At 40.1% G+C, this 17,038-nt stretch overlaps 1 protein-coding gene across 2 annotated transcripts in view; it reads left to right on the forward strand.

Moving 5' to 3' along the window:
• adcy5 (adenylate cyclase 5) overlaps nucleotides 1-17,038 on the forward strand; it is a 93,358-nt gene that overhangs the window by 38,497 nt on the left and 37,823 nt on the right. For both annotated transcript variants that reach the window (XM_005940077.3, XM_005940078.3), the window contains exons 2-3: nucleotides 7,390-7,539; nucleotides 8,785-8,906. In XM_005940077.3, coding sequence (XP_005940139.1) covers nucleotides 7,390-7,539; nucleotides 8,785-8,906 — 272 coding nt within the window. The remainder of the gene's footprint in view (nucleotides 1-7,389; nucleotides 7,540-8,784; nucleotides 8,907-17,038) is intronic.

Here is a 17,038-nt window from a genome sequence, read left to right on the forward strand (position 1 = left end):
CCCTCCCCCACAAACGAGACAAGAACTCCAAAGATGGCAGGGTTAAGGCTTCAAATAATAGTCCACATTGTGCTCATGAAGTTTGTGTAATATTGTTTTTTTGTACTCTTTCTGTTTCTCTTAGCAGCTTCACTTTTTTGAAGAAGCTCCAGACTAATCGTCTGTCTGTCACTGCAGGTTTCTCTTTTCACATATTTCCTATTATTCTCCGGCTGCTTGCTGTCTTGTGAGGGCAAAAATGTGTTCTCCAGAAACGCTGCTAAAGTCATTATTTGTCACAACTTTAAAAGTTGATCAATTCACAGCTGTAGCCTTCATGATTATGAATTTGAAGAACTTCTTTTTGATAGTTGCTTTTAATTTTAAATCGAAATTTAGTTTTGTAAACATGCGTATGAACGGCAGCTCATATGAAAGAAAAACTGTTATGCACCACGAATTGCGTTTACTTGTCTGCATTTGTTTGCATCTGGTGTGACAAAGTCTGTCTTTGGTCCATGCGGTTTGGTTCTTAGGTCTGTTCCTGGTTACCAAGGCATTAATGTACCAGCTGACAGCTTTTGAGGGGAAATCCGGCAACAAACAACTGCAGGCTATCACGTGAGAGACTTTCACCCTCTTGTACACTGCCCTGCAGAATGAGGCTGGCAGCGGGCTGCTCACAGTAATCAGCATGCAGCACATGACCTGCATTTATCCTTACAGCACACAATGTACTTCAGTGTTCTAACCAAAGGGGGTGTAAACTGGTAATATGATATTTTAATCATAATTAAAGGTATAATTAGACCTACAGTGTTTCACGGCAGTGAGACTGTTTATTCCTTTCGCTGACTTTTCCCTCAAAATAATTAGAATTTTAAAATGAATCTGTGCTCAGTGATCATAAATATGAGTAAATCACTAGTTTATTTATTGATTTATTTGGTGTCCAGAATGCTTGAGTAAGCTCTGTTGCTCCTTATAGCACATTTTAGTTTGCCTAATTCCTTGGCAGCTTACTTTCCCTTCAGAAGCTGCAGTTGCTTATTTGCTGTTGCATTGCAAAGTGGTACAGTAAGCATTCTTGGATGAGATGGAATTAAACTAGTGGTTTTCGATTTTGCCACTGTTCCATTTGCTGACGCACTCGGGACCTTTCTTCAGCTTTAATCAATTTGCTTTTTATCCCATCACATTATTTACAAAGGCATCACATCTATGAGATGAACTGAAAGTGTCTGCCATCAAAACCAAACTTGTTATAGTACTCTTTGCCAAATTCTGTGAAGTTGTGCTTATGTTATGTCAAATCTTTGCATTACTCAAAAATATTGCCTTACACCAGCGCTAGTTGCAGAGAAAGTCAAATGGATCTGAGCCAGCGCATGAAAAACATCATTTTGGTCAAGGCTGGATGTTAGCTGTTGCTACAAACACTATATCAGGTATCTTTGAAATACATGAACATATATGGAAAGTCTACTAGAAGCATAGCTAAAACTCATGAGTAGAGAGGAAATCTGACACTCTGAAGCAATAAAAAAGATAGGTGTGGGAGACTAGTGGGTAAATATTGACGCCTACGAGATCTTACTCAGTTTTTATGGCCTCTGCTGGCAATTATTAATCACCTACTTAAAAAAAGTAAAAGTTACGCATGCATCGCATGTGCAGTCACTAATGTCTAAGGTTGGCTTTTTTCTTGGTGATATCGTTGCACCGCTTTTACCCAAGTTAGAGAAAATATAACTTTTTTGTATGGTTTGTTCCTGCTGGTTTACCTCACTGTCAACCTAATAAAATGAATGATGTTTCTGCTTTATGACTGCAAAAGATACAGGAAACATATTCATGTGATGAACATGTGATGCTTTGGAACAAGAGGAAGATAAGAGTAAGACTGCAGTTTGATAATATAGTTTTCCAGTAATGATTTTGCAGTTATTAATAACTATATATTTAGTATATATTTGCAAATGTGCTCATGCTCAATTTGATGTATTGCATTCAAGAAAAACAGCTCAAAGTCTCAGTTTGCTAGTGACTAAAAATGAATGACATGGACAACAAAATTCACCAAAATCATAATAAACCAGTGTTTAAAACTAATAGTTTTTAGTGCAAATACAGCCCATTAGACAGTAGACAAAGTATTAAAAACACCTTGTAGTTTAAGCACATTTAAGTAATTAAGTAAATCTGTTGATGCTGTATCAGGACTTTAAACTAAAGGGCTCATCTTCAGGTCTTTGTTCGCTTCTGTCGCTGGTTTTCAGAGATGCTCGCTGCTCACATTGCGTTGTGTGTCATCTGTATCTTGTGATGCTCATTCTGTCACGTGAAGAAAATCCATCTGAACTTGATTTCTGGAGGGGAAAAAAGTCTTTTGATTCCAGTTTGATTCCTAGAAATTTTGAAAAGATTCTTATAATTTCAATCATCTTTAAATTAGGAAACTGTTCTCGCTCACTCTCAGTTCAAAAATAATGCAGCTTTCTGGGAAAAGTTAGCAATAGTTGTAAAACTGTAAAATGTTCATTTATGCATGCAGTAAATCACATGCTGTGCATCTGATTTCCCATAAATCTCTCCTTTTGTTTTATAGACCTCTTGTGATAATGTGTTCGTGAGCTGCTTGGCCCTGTTTACAAATGAGACCTCACAGAGACACACTGAGTGTATTGAGTGTTGTCTACATGCAACATGTCTATTGACTGGTCCTGATTGCTGCAGTGGCCTCCATCAATCAGCTGATCCCTCGAACGAGGATATAACAGGAGTGTCTTATCTGTTTTTTCTTACCTAGCTTGAATCTGCCTGTTGTGTGATGATGCTTAGCGTCTTGCTTGCGGCAGCATCACAGGTCCTTGATCATGTGGGGGCTTTGAGCTGAGTTTAGGCTGGCTATGTTTTCCTCTGTAGTTATTAGATGATAGATGTCTGTGTTCTTCCCTGGGGATGATCTCCGCTTTAAACATGGGATCCCTTTTTTTCTTTCTTTTTCCTTTTTTTTGCACTCTCACTTTCCCTCTGTGGTGAGGAAAAGCCCATAGGTTTCCAAATAAGGTCTGGGTGAGTGCTGGCAGTATTAATAGAATAAGACTGCCGCTGGGGAAAATTTCTATTGACCTGTTGAAAGACTTTATGTGATCCGTGCTGTTTCTATGGCAGTGTGGGGGCGGGATGCTACAAGGGCTCCGTGGAGATCCATGAGCAGCTTTAGCTGGCTGGTTAGCTTCAAGTAAATCATAATTAGAGTGACGTTAACCAGCTACGCCACAGGTAGCAAGAGCCCACCTTTTAAATGTCAAATTTCAAACAGCAACACGCGTTTTCTAGCAAGAGTGTTGGGAAACATACAAATCTCGACACCCTACTGTGGCAGTGAGGCTTCAGCTATCAAGGGTTTCATGCTACACGGCAATTGTTCGTACAGCTAATAAGTACTCACTCCACTGTAAATTCAGACACATTTGTTATGCAAACGAGACCCTCTCAGGCTCACAAACATAATGGTTGCTATGAAATGCTTTCGATCCAGCTGTCAAATACACCCGTATTCACTTGTGTGATGTCAGGGTCTTTGAAAAACTTTCAGGTTTAAGGTTTTGTAGCACAAAATTAGTATTATTATTATTTTTGCATGCAGTAATATTAGTTGAAGAAGGATAATAATTTGAATGCAAAATTTGATACTTTAGTCTTGTACAACCTGTTTCCAAGAAAGGTTTGGATAAAAAAAAAAGACTTTTTCAACTGGATCATAAAATCCGTTCAGTTTTTTTCGTTCAGCTTTTTTCGTTCAGCTTTTTTCGTTCAGCTTTTCTGTAAAGGTTTTAGGAACATCTAAACATTTTCATATGCATGCACTGAGTAAAGTTTATAGATGTAATTCACTGTAACAGTTTGAGCATTTATGTTAAAGGATCAGCAGAGAAGCTGAAAGACCAGTAGCTGGAACATGATGGGAAACAAACCTTTGTGGGCAGGAGGACTTCTCAACTCTTGACTTTATCTAAAAAGTCATTAGTCTACTTTGGTTTGGTCCAGTTCATCTAAACAGTGTTTCAGTTAGACAAGAAGCAGAAATGGCAAAGAGCAACCTTTTCTAAATTCAGCACCTTTCATGTCTCATGCCTCATTTTCTTTCTTTTTTTGTTGTTGGCTGTGTCTCACTTCCAGGTTTGCTTTCCACTCCTCCTTATGAGTCTGGTTGTTTTTTCCCTTTTTTTTTCTTTTGCATGGAGACCTGCTGAGGGGTTTTTGACTTGATAAAGACGTGCTGTGTTTGTTCCGGCAACACTGAGACCTGTGGTGTTAATGTGATTCAGCTGGCTGATTCAACCCATTAAATAACTCTGAGAAAAGAATGGCCCACTGGCTGTGGCTTGCTGCTGGCTGCCAGTCCCAGGACTCACTGTATGCCTGAAACTGAATGGAAACAATGTCTTTTAGCACTGGTGCTTTGGGCACACGGCAACTTGCGAAGCTGTTTGATAGGTGGAAACTTGGACAGAGTCAATGAAACCCGGAGACGCCTTTTTTCCTGTAAATTTAAAAAAATAAAATAAAATAAATCGAGTTTTCTTAAGGCCTAGATGTGGAAACGTGCCTCAGAACGGGGTTTCCCACAGATGAACAGCTCTCTCTCCTGTTCTACTAACTGTTGGATGCTAGGAACATAACTGGACAGTGTGTCACTACAGTAAGCCTACATTAAATGCAGCGGCTCAGTAATCAGTTTTCTCTGTAAACCTTACTTTATTTCTGAGTCATTACTCATTACTTGTTTTAGCTTTAGTAGAGATTTAATATACTGCTTTATGATCCCGTTCACAAAGGGATCATAAAACACATGTGTCAGTGTTTGTGTACGCGTAAGCTGAAAGCCTGGTTAGAGGATGGATGTTGTATCTTAATAATGCAAATAGCCATATTGAAGAGGTTCAGTTTTACTTTCATCTAATGTCAAATTTCCTTTCATCTTGTGACTTAGCAGCAATGGCAAACGATCTGAAGTCTTTATCCTGCATGATCAAAAGCCCAGTTAGTCATTTCCATGACTAACAATTAATACTTTTTGTGTTTTGTTTTTAAGTCAGGGTACAGAAAGCTAGCAGTAAACCAGGTGCCTTAAAAATGTCTGGGTATTCTCAGGACGATGTTACATGTTAAACGTTAGATAAACTTTTATAGACTCGGCTTATGCAAATTTTATCTGAACAGAGGCAGTTAACACGGTTAACAACAGTTAACACGGTTAACAAGCGTTAACCGTGTTAACTCTTTCTCGTGGTCTTCGACACTGAGCGCAGATCTGGGTTTAAAACCACCAATTAGTTTTTGTACGTTTTTGCCGTTTATGATGGCAGCTTTGGAAAGTGTTGTTTTTGTCCCTGTGTTAGTGCAGTGCCACTGATAAACACACTGATTATCTCTGCCTCATCACATGCAAACATTCACACTGGGATCATGTGAGTTGGCCTCTGTTGAATCTTCTAATCAGAAACAAGACAGCGCCTTGTCGGGGTTTTAGGTGGATAATCTGATGGAAGCTGTGTCAAAGTCAAAAAAGCAGGTTGAGACACCTCAGTCCTGCCTAAGGAGAAGGAAGTGCATCAGTGGAGCTCGTGGAAACAAAGAGTGCCTTTGCTCTTAGAGGGAAAACAAAGGCACATGTGGAAAATATACACCGCTTTCTATCTTTGTCAAGTCGTTTATGTCTCTTTTGCATATGTAAAGTGTAAATATCCTTACTTTGCATTTTCATTTAGCCTCTAAAAAAGAAACACTTAATATTCGTGTAAAATGTTTGCCTTTAACTACATATTTGAGATCATACTTACTAAAAGTTTTGATCAGCTATGTATTTCCATAGTTCACTTTCTCATTATCGCAACTCACCATTCTACCCCTCTGCAGCTTTTTATTAGCACTATAACTATATTTGACTATATTTGGTCAATAAAAAGTCAGAAAATAGTCCACAGCTTATCCACTGACTTCTTTAAATGTCTTCTTTGTTTGTCCATCTGTCGCTCCTGCCTTGAGGGAATTTCTTCTGGAGCTGATACAGCATTCACTTGGATTCAAAGAACTGATAAAAAAATTGTGATATTCCAAGGCCAAGGTCACTATAACCTCGTGAGGCCATTTTTGGTCATAAGTTAAGAATTTTTACCAAGAAGTTTAGCATTTTTGCTTGTAAATAGTTTATTGGATTTATTGGATTCTCAGAATCATATCCCAGCTGGCACAGGGCGAGCGGCAGGGTACACCTACACCCTGGACAGGTCTTCAGTCACAGGGCTAACACAGAGAGACGGCGGGACTCTCATTCACACCATTCGGCCAATTTAGAATCACCAGTTGACCCAACCCCACTAGTTGCATGTCTTTGGACTGTGGGGGGAGGAAGTCACGGGGAGAATATGTAAACTCCACACAGAAAGATGGTGGACTCAAACCCCGGACCTTCTCGCTGTGACGTCTTACTAATCACCACCCCACTCTGAAAATAGCCCAAACTAATATTCTGACGACCGTGCAATCATTTGCACACCAAATACAGTTTCTTACTGTGATTTAAAAAGAAAAGATTCCACTTAAATACTAACAATTTTCTTCCATGAAAGCAAATATAAGAAATATAGCAATAGCAAATTAATCTGTAGGGTGAATGATTGTATGAGTGTAAAAATCCTTTTCCAGACATTACTTGCAGAATTAATACTCTTAAGTACTGTAACATATTTTCCCTTCATTTTTCGTTTTTCATTTGAAGTTTCAGTAGCTTGTGTGGATCACACCTCTCCATCTGCTAGTGCTGTTTCCATTGCTTTTTTAAGAACTCTGTGCCAGGTGCAGTTTTGCATAATATTAATAACACCTGCATGCACACTGAGTTAGGAATCCCGCCGAGTTTAGCACTGTGCCTCCTTCTGTTTTTGGCCGTGTAGAACAAGCGAGTAGAACAAGCAGTTTCAGACGCGCGACTCATGAGTGACGCAAAGGTGCAATGAAGAAACACTGCTTTCATATCGCGGCACCAAAGTTTCACCCAGACCTGAGGAGATGAAGTAGCACGCACGTGTATTCTCTGTATTTTGTTTGAGTCATTTTGTGTTTCGGTACTCCAAAAGACATTTCCTCTATACTGGGAGGTTACTTTTGACCTCACTTGTCTGTATTGTATAGCTCACTCTAAGTGAGCTGCACCTACTGGGACTCAAATGAATCATTATATTATAGTGTAAGAAAAAAGATCTACTTATGTTCTTGATTGATTGGCCAAGAGTCAGTTTTCAGTAACGTTGTAGGGAGAAAGGGAAATGACAAGCAACAGTAGGAGCGTTTCATCCCTGGCTCACATGGAAACCCTGTTCTCACTTCCACCTTCTTCCACAGATAGTGTCCAACGTGCTGATCTTTTCCTGCACCAACATCGTGGGCGTGTGCACCCATTACCCTGCTGAGGGTTCCCAGAGGCAAGCCTTTCAGGAGACCAGGGAATGCATCCAGGCTCGCCTCCACTCCCAGAGGGAAAATCAGCAGCAGGTGAGAGAGAGAGAAAGCTCTGGTGACAAAAGAAAAGTTTGTTTGATTAAATCAAGCAAACTTTTTATTAAAGAAATGCTTCACATATACCGTAATAATGTCGTCCCACCCATGATGTGCTTCAAAATTATGTCAAACACCACAAAGTTTTATAGTGAGTACACATTTATATCGCTATATCAAACAATCAACAGTAGACAGGAACTGTGTTCACAGGGATGGTCGTAATATTAACAGGTTCAAAGTCAAGTTATGATTCTGTGATTATTTCTTGTCTTAAAATATCGCTTTTGCCCTTGTTTACCTTCTCCCTGTAGTGGTGTCCTATGCCCACTAGAAGATTACGTTAATGCACTTAGAAGCTTTTTGCCAGCCGCCATTAAACAACAATGCAAACAATTAAACAAGAAGCGTGTGGTGCAAAGAGATTAGGCGATACTGTGCAAACATGAGACGCATGCATAGCCAAAGACTGATATAGAACTGATGGTTATTGGAAAAAAGAAGAAAGAAAAGGAAATGAGCTCCAGGGTGAGAGAGAATCTTTAGTGAAGAAGTAATATTGTCATCTTAATAATTTAGTATGACATTTTTATACAGTACAGACTATTCATTTATAATTTTAAATTAAATTTGTTCAGGTTGAAACTCGTCTTGCAGCTCATTTTCTCACGTCATTCACCTGCAATCCAACAATGAAGGAATTAAAACTGCTTATTGTTTTGTTTTGGTATAGGTTTTTATTATTTTTTACCTGACATTCCCTAAAATTTGAGAAGTAAAAATATACAGCTCAAATTTTCATGCATTTCAAAATGTCATGACCTGATAACTTCTATAATTCAGCTGTTGAGAGTATGGCCCGTATTTTTTCGCCATAGCAGCAAAGAAAGAGGTCATGCTGTCTTTGGCATTTTGAAGGTTATACTGTATTATTATTATTATTATTTTTGAACAATGGGAACAAAATGTCCAGATTTTATATTGCAAGTTAATCAGCACAACCACAAATGACCTTGGGACAAATATTCTCAGTTCGCACTAAAGCAGTGACAAGTTTTGAAGCTTCTCACGGCCCTCTCTAAATGACTTTGAGCTCGCACTGGCAAATTGGAATCAACGTTAAATTATCGGCGTTTCCTTCTTTACTTATTCAGATTGAGTCTCCCGTAATGTGGCTACAATCCTCATCTATTAACACGCTCACTTGACCTTTGAACTTACGGCTCCTTCTCTTTCCCGAAGGAACGTCTGCTGCTCTCAGTGCTTCCTCGCCATGTTGCCATGGAGATGAAAGCTGACATAAACGCCAAGCAGGAAGACATGATGTTTCACAAGATCTACATCCAAAAGCACGACAACGTCAGGTAACGATCAGGGGCTGATCAGTCACGGGGAGGAGCTGGTCTGGCATTTTTAGAGCACTTCTCCCAGTCTGACTGAGCACTCAGAGAGCTTCAGAATACACTGTTACAAACAATGCATTTTCTCAACAGTCTCCACAAAAACAATGCACGTTTGCCCCGTGAGGCCCAATTCATATTTCATTAGTGTTTAATGTATTTATTTTTTGTTTCAGACAGTATTTTGGTGATTGAAACTGGACTTTGAAAGCCTTCAAATGCTGCTATTAAACTACTGATTATTAGTAAACAATCTGAATTTACAAAATTAGCAACATGTAGACTTTCTGCTGTCGATTATTGATTACTGTGAAATCACAACACATTTCTTTGATGAACTGACTGAACTAATGTATCTCAACACAACTGAGAATACAGACTTGCCAGATCTGAGCTTATTATTGTAGTTTAGCAGCCTGTGAGTGAACCTACAACATCTGCTGTCCATGCTCAATAGCTCGGGACGTTTTTACACCCTCACACCTTTTATGTGGGGGAGGTAGAGGTGCTGGGAGCAGCTAATATGTACAATTAACATATAATCTACACACTGTTAAACACACGTAAGGAAGTTGCAGCAGAAGTGCTGAATAAATGACGTTTAATCCAAGTTAATCCTGAACGGTGCTGCCTACTCACAGACAGTGGCAGAAGAGGTAGGGGGAAGTGCAGACGCTGCCATGGCAACGAGCTGTATGCTGTTTTGACAGAATATTTTTCACCTGCTTCTACGTACGGGATCCATGTATCCATCCGTGATCCAGGGCCATCAAACTCATTTTACTTCACAGATCACACACAGCCCAGTTTGATGACTGATGCAGTCAGCGAGGCATTAATTGATTCACAAGACCCGGGAAGACACACACGTATTCGTGTGTTGTTGTTTTTTTTGTCTGTTATTGTGAAGAATATTCAACATGTTAGTATTGTTTCATGTAGCACAACTTTGAGTTCTCTTTTTGAGAAAAAAGACAAAACTGTCTAAAGACTTTTATATGACCAAAACAGCTGTGAGACCAACAGTTACTACTGTGACCATTTTTATACTGATTAAGCTTACCTGCTTCTCTTAGAAATTTTACAGCATTTAACGCCCTCTGTCTTTTAGACTGGTGGCTGAACTGGAGTTGGAGTGAAGGGTTTGGCCGTCTCAGCCTTAAACCACAGAGCTTTACTAACCAGATGGATGTCTGCATCATTTTTGTTACACAGAAATGATGCACTTGATGTGGATTTAATATCTGGAACTCTGATCGTGTTTGTCAGATCCCAAATCTTTCTCTTTATGTCTTTTTCAGTCCCACTTTGTAACAGTTCTAGCCTGTTCTTAACACACAGTTTGTTTGACTTATTTTTTATGTGGCTTTGCTCTATTAGCTGTGAACACTGTGTAAACTGTGTAGGACAATGGAAACTGATGTTAGGTTTGGCACCACCTCGTGGAGTAAGAAAAGACTACATCCATTTGTGTCAGTGTACCCACATTGCAGGGATGGAGCCTGCATGTGTCATCAGTTAAACTTCAGAGCTCTGCACTCATTTTGGGGACAAAAATCAGGTATCCATAATTTATCACAAAGCATCAGTTCCAAATCCGGTCTGATGGTCACGGTTGCAGTTAGAGTAGGTAAGCTGTGCTTATGGTGAAGGTAAAGAAATAAACGCACATCTGTACAATGCCATCTGAGATGACGGAAACAAGACTCTTTCTTCTTCTGTGTGCATGTGTGTGTGTCTGCTGGTAACAGCAGCCCGAGTTTTGTTCCCTGTAGCTGTTGCAGTCAGGTGGCAGCCCAAACCTCCATAAATAATAGGTGTTATTGAAGTGCTTTATCACTTTGATGTGTCCCCGTGAGACTTCATGGGTTGGAGCATCAGGTCACGTACTTGTGTTCTTGTACACAAAAGTTCTTTTCATCGCTGCTAATGCGATCGTCATTGGGAATCATCTTTTTTATGCTGTCTGAGCTTAAGAGTTCAGGCTGTAAGGGTGCGGATTGTTTTTGGAGCAAGGGCAAAGATTAAAGAAAGAAAGAATAAGATGTGCGTGTGACAGAAGTTACTTAGGCTAGTCTGCATTTGAATGAGCATATTGTCTAATTGCTAATTAAACATCAGGATAGTCACGATCATTTACCGTAGATACAGTAGAAACAGCTAATGCTTTAACCTCCTAAGACCCAAACTCTTTCAGAGCATGCATTTTTAATTTCTCTTTGATATTTGGGTATATTGGGGCCCGATGAATGTAAAAACAAAGAATTACCAGATTTTTTTTTTACCTTATTTTTGTTTTTAAGAAAAATAAGAGCCACATATGAGGATATTCGTTTAAAATTTTGATAGAACAGAGGCAGTATAATGTTCTTGTAAGTGGATATCAGGCCCTTGTAGAGCAAAGTTGAGTATTTTGGTCTAAATAACCCAAAATGTGAAGTCCACATATGTGGACGCCAGGTCCTAGGTTAAGCTAATGCTGCATCCTTAGACTCATGCTTACCTGTGAAGAAGTTAGCGTTTATGTAATTATAAATCTACAACACTGGATTCCAAAAGCAGGAGAAAAATGAAGACAGAGCTTTGACAGAGCCTGTTTTCATGCGACTCACTGGGGAGTATGCTGCACATTAGCAACCGCTAAGCTTGGCTAACTTCTCTCCGCGGTCATGAGTATACAGTTACTGTCGAGCTAACCGAGTGTGACCTGGCCTGTTCGGGGAGCGGGCAGTGGTTTGCTGGTAATTGGGGCTCTGCTGAGCGGCCGAGTAACAACAGGAAGAGAAGTGACAGCTCCCACTGCTACCACTAAAGAGCAAGGGGGGAAACAGTTGGAGGCAGTGAGGTGGAGAGGAAGTCACTTTGGGTTTGGAGCTTATTGCTGCTGTAGAATAGCATTAGGGTCTGCAGTATTTCTACCCATCCCTCCGTCGTGAGAATTCAGACGCAAAGGGTAGCGGTTCAGTTAATGGACTGTGAAAGACATATAATTACATCCGTAGATCCGACACATTTCTACCATTTCAGCCTGAACCGCAGCTACCTAACCAAAGGTAGCGTGTGGGGAAAACATGCCTACAGGTTCGACTAATTTCAAGCAGCGGCGCCTCCAGCTCGGCCTCACTAAACACAATTAGCAGATGGAAGACGTGCAGAGTCGGGCCTTGTGGCGGTGCCGCTGGCTGCTGCGCTACACTGCAGGGCTGCTCGTAAGCTTTATAGGGAAGCTGATAAAAAGATTTCAGGACTGTGAGGCTAAGTCAGGCCGGCGGTCTTCATCAGCAAATTGTAATGTCCAAAGTCCAGAAGCAAGAACAGGCAAGTTAATTTTTTATTTATTGTCACAAAATAGTGAAGAATAAACCACTAAAAATAATAAACAAAATTTATTGGTTTATTAATGAGCAAGTAAGTACACTCCTACATTTATCTTTCAGTTAGTCTCAGGTTTTCCAGATTAGGTGTCAATGATTAGAACATATTTAGGGAGGAACCTTTCCGACTCTATGACATCAACGATTTGCTATTAAATTGCAGATTGTCATCATGTATGAACCTATAGTGCTCTCTCAGCCCCAGAGGGGAAAAAAAACAGATGCTTATGAATCTGACAAAGGATTTGAAGACATTTATTATGCTCTATGGAAAGTTATCTACAAGTTGTGCAGATGTTGAAAGGAAATTTTCCAAGATTTCTGCAGCAAACTCTGAAAGTTTGATTCAAAAACAAGTCTGTAAAACAATCTGCATATCTGCAATATCTACAAAACCTAAGATTTACTAACATATAAGAAAATAAATCATTATCTTTTTGCAAGCATCTAGAAATATCAGTGTGTGCATGTGTGTATGCTGCCACAGGACAAAGCAGCTCGGCTGATTTCAGCAGGCCTTTATTAGTTGTTTTCCAATGCAAGTCTTTTATTGTTTTGGGTCCACAGCTGTTCTTTGCTGTCTCTGTTTCCCCTTTCACATTTAAAATAATATTTAGTATGGTTGATTGTACCGACTTTCAACAAATAGTACATTCACTGCTGGAGGTAGAACAGCTTAGGAGCAATTGCCTCACCCTCACTGGCTGGAGGAACTTCAGTCATGGTGGCCATTATGCTACCTGAAACTTTCTTTTTTCCACTGTGTTCTTGATGGGAGAGTACAGGTGTCGTGTTGCTGCCACTGAAGTAAAGTAATATCCTCCGGCTTTTAGCAACCAGGCCAAAATATGCACTGACTGAGGGATTATGTAAGAGGGCTCTGGGGTAAATGTCTTACAATAATAACAACAATAATGTTAATTGCACGGCAGTGAAACAAGGAAAACCAGCATTACAATGTGTGTTACGCCAGCACTTAATACACATAATACAATACAAATGTACAAGTACAAGTCTCAATGTTTCCAGCCTGCTAAGATATCCCCAGACAGAATAGTGTAACTGGATCTACTCTGATGGGACGCTTATGTGTCAGTCTGAGGATAAAAACATGGAAAGAATATGGAATAATTAGAGGAACTGACCTTATGTTTGTTTTACGTATTCTAATTGACTTAAACAGAAGAATTAAAACTGAACAGAGGTTTTGGTTATGCACACCTTACATAAGGTGGTTCTGGTGATGCTGCTGGGGCCATGCCTGACCGGATAATACGTCTTTAGTGAATAGGCAGCAACATACATGTATGCAGCAAACAACAGGAAACACATTTGATGTTCACCATCTTTATACAAAAAGACTTTAATAATGTTCAATAATGAAAACGTGTATGGTTTGCAGAAAAAAGGAATAAAAGGAAAAACAGGAAATTAAGAAAACTGTGGTGGAGAAATTGGAAAAAAAAAGGAAGAGACAAAAGCAGAGAAGCAATGCACCTGATGGCAGAGACTGGAGGAGCTGTTTGTTCTATCCCAAATCTTATAAATTTCCACCATGAAATCACATCATGCATTCAAATCCTGTCTTTAAATAGTTACTGCAGACATTTCAGCATTAATGTCTGCGCTTGCACCAAACACTTTATAAGTACTGTTTTAGTTTCCCCAATAATAAACAAGGGGAAAATATTCTCTTTACAGTGTGCAGTTATGACTGAGTGATTTTTACCACTCTGGGCATGTGGCACATGCAGAACGTATTGTTTCTATGAAGCCTGCACAGCTTATTTCTTATTTATGACCAGGTAAGCTATGCACATATTTAGTTAAATGTTTGTTTTAGGCGAGGGATGCAAATCAAGCAGTAAATCAAGAGCTTGTGACTGTTGAGCTTTGGGTAGTGACCACGAGACTGAGGATGCAAGCAGCAGAAATTAGCTTTCTCTGAAGGGTTGCTGGCCCCTCCCTTAGAAAGAGGGTGAGATGATCAGTCATTCAAGAGGGGCTCAGAGTAGAGCCGATACTCCTCCACATCGAAAGGAGCCAATTGAGGCGGTTGAGGCAGCTGACAGGATGCCTCCAGGGCGCCTCCTAGGTGAGGTGTTCCAGGCAGACCCAGGACATGCAGGAGAAATATCTCTCGGCTGGCCTCGGAATGTCTTGGTGTTCCCCCGGACAAGCTGGAGGAGGTGGCTAGGGAGAGAGAGATTCTTTGCTTAGGCTGCTGCCCCCACGACCTGGCCCTGGATGCTTTTTGAGGATACTGTAAATTTATCTTTTATTTTTAAATTGTGCAATCAGTCTGATCTGTTGTCCTCAGTTACCACTGCAACAATCCCCGATTGTGTTCGGAATAACCGTAAAAACATTCACTGATCTGAAACCAAAGTCTCTGATTCTTCTTCTAAAAAACTTCCTCTCATAATTTTTTCCCCACGTCTGTGTAATTGCCTTTAATCCTGTAAAAAAAAGGATAAAACATCAAATCCACGAAGAACAATTTAGTCCTTATAATCCAGCGTTGTTTACTATTTCCTAATATGTAAAACTTTGTCCTCTTCGAGACCGTAGCATCTAGTGCATGATCTGCTTTTTAATCATTGTCACAAAACTAAAGATCAGTAAGAGTTCATGTTGAACTATAAGGAGCCAGTCATCACCCACAGCAAAGATGAAGTGGTACTTAGGGCACTGTCTCTTGTGCATACTTATTCTCCCCTTTGTTGTTTTGTATGTTACCACCCACTGTTCCATCTCATGCTATATCCGGAAGAGGCCTTGCTCTCTGTGCCTCTGGGTCACTGGGGTGGGGAGGGATTGACAAGATCTGTACATTGTAAACAGATTAAGTACTTTAGAAAAAAAACTATTTGCATTACTAAACAAATAAATCATCATCTGTCATGATGTGCAGTGTGGCAGGCAGGCAGGAGCGGTGGACCCAAAATGCAGGACTCAGACATGGAAGTAAAACTTAAAGCGCAGCTGTATTGCTGGGAAAAACCTCACCAAAAAGACAAACAAAACTCTGGACAGAGGAACTAAGGACTAAAACACTGGAACAGAAATACTAAACCGGAGCAGGAGACAAAAAGCACAGCAGGTTGAGGGTGAAGCTCAGGCAGACACACCGTATAAATACACACACCAGGTAATCAGGAAATGGCACAGAGGAGGGGATGCAGCTGGAACTAATGGGCATAACGAGACAAACCTAGAACGGGAAACTCACACTCACCAACTTGGGGACAGAACACAGAGGAAAGACACAGGTAGGGATGATCGGAACAACTAAACACACGACTCAAACCCTAAGAACAAATACAAAACAGAATAAACTAGAAAAGAATAATAGTAAACACAAAGCGCTGGGTTACCGACCCAGGACCACGACATCATCAGGGAGTTTTCTTTAATCACATCGGTCATTTCAATTACGTTCTGTATTCTTCTGCCTTTCTTGTGAAACACATAAAACCCCACATTTTCAGGATAGTTCATATATTTTTTGAATAAATAATAAATATTCTCAGTCCTAAAAAAATTGTGATACTATTATTACTAGTGATGTACTAGATACAACTAATTTAAATCCAGGCTTACATTTTTGGCCCATCGGCTACTTTTTTGGATTGTGTGAGTCTTTTCTTTTTTACTTGTAAAGGTCTGTGTCCCACTGGACAGCTTTGTTTATTTATAACTAAAGAGGGTAAAGCAGTTCTGCTTCCCTTTACTTATCTTTGACGAACATGATGAAACAGGCAATAGTCAGTCTGTTAAGTGAGTGCCATAAGAAACCCAGTATACAGTTTTATTTGCAGACGGTGAGAGAACCCATTGCCATGTTAAATGGCTTCATAGACCATTACTGCTACACTGAGAAGCAATAGGTTTTCCAGATAATATTCCATTTGGGTTTCTTTTCTACTAATTGTTAAATGTAAGTATATAACATTTACACCCAAAAGCTAGCCAACATGAAGTGATTGCTCAGGTGATGCTCCTGTGCATCCTAATAGCAAATCATTAATTGGGTGCTCAGTTTCAGCTACTTTAGCTTGGTCACAGTCACTTCAAACCTGCAAGCTGCTTTGCAGCCCAACTCCACCACAGCTTTTCACTCATGACTTAATGTCAAGTCTGTTGTCAAGGCTGGCCAACAAGAGACAAGACAGACAAACCAGTCCACCTAATTCATATCACTGCAAATGGAAATAACATCTTCTCCTGACTGTTGTGGTTACATGTTCTTAATTAGATCGCAGTGTTATAACCAGGGCTGCACATAAGTGGTCCGCAGGTGCGCATTCGCTGTCAAAATAAAAGACGCGCACCAGATAAGAAGTTGCAACGCGCATTTGCGTGCATAAGATTTTCTGGAGGAGGGCAAACATGTGTTTTGAACTCTTAAAGATATCGAAGAAGCAAGCTCCTTTAAGCAATTACTTTGGTGTTCCTCCACCTCCAAAGAAATGTCAGAAGGAGTCCGAACCGCAAAAGAAGCGCGTATTCTCGGAAAAGTGGTTGCAGGAGGTGAGCTGGCTTCAAACAAATGATGAACGCACAGAGATGTGGTGCAGAATATGCCGTGAAAATTCCACTCTAATGGAATAAAAAAAACAGTGCTTTTTATATGGACGCAAACGTGCGTTGCAACTTCTTATCTGGTGCGCGACTTTTATTTTGACAGCGAATGCACACCTGCGGACCACTTATGTGCAC

The sequence above is a fragment of the Haplochromis burtoni genome, unplaced genomic scaffold (assembly GCF_018398535.1).
Source record: "Haplochromis burtoni strain Fernald_Lab_line unplaced genomic scaffold, NCSU_Asbu1 Contig_275, whole genome shotgun sequence".
Taxonomy (NCBI): Eukaryota; Metazoa; Chordata; class Actinopteri; order Cichliformes; family Cichlidae; genus Haplochromis; species Haplochromis burtoni.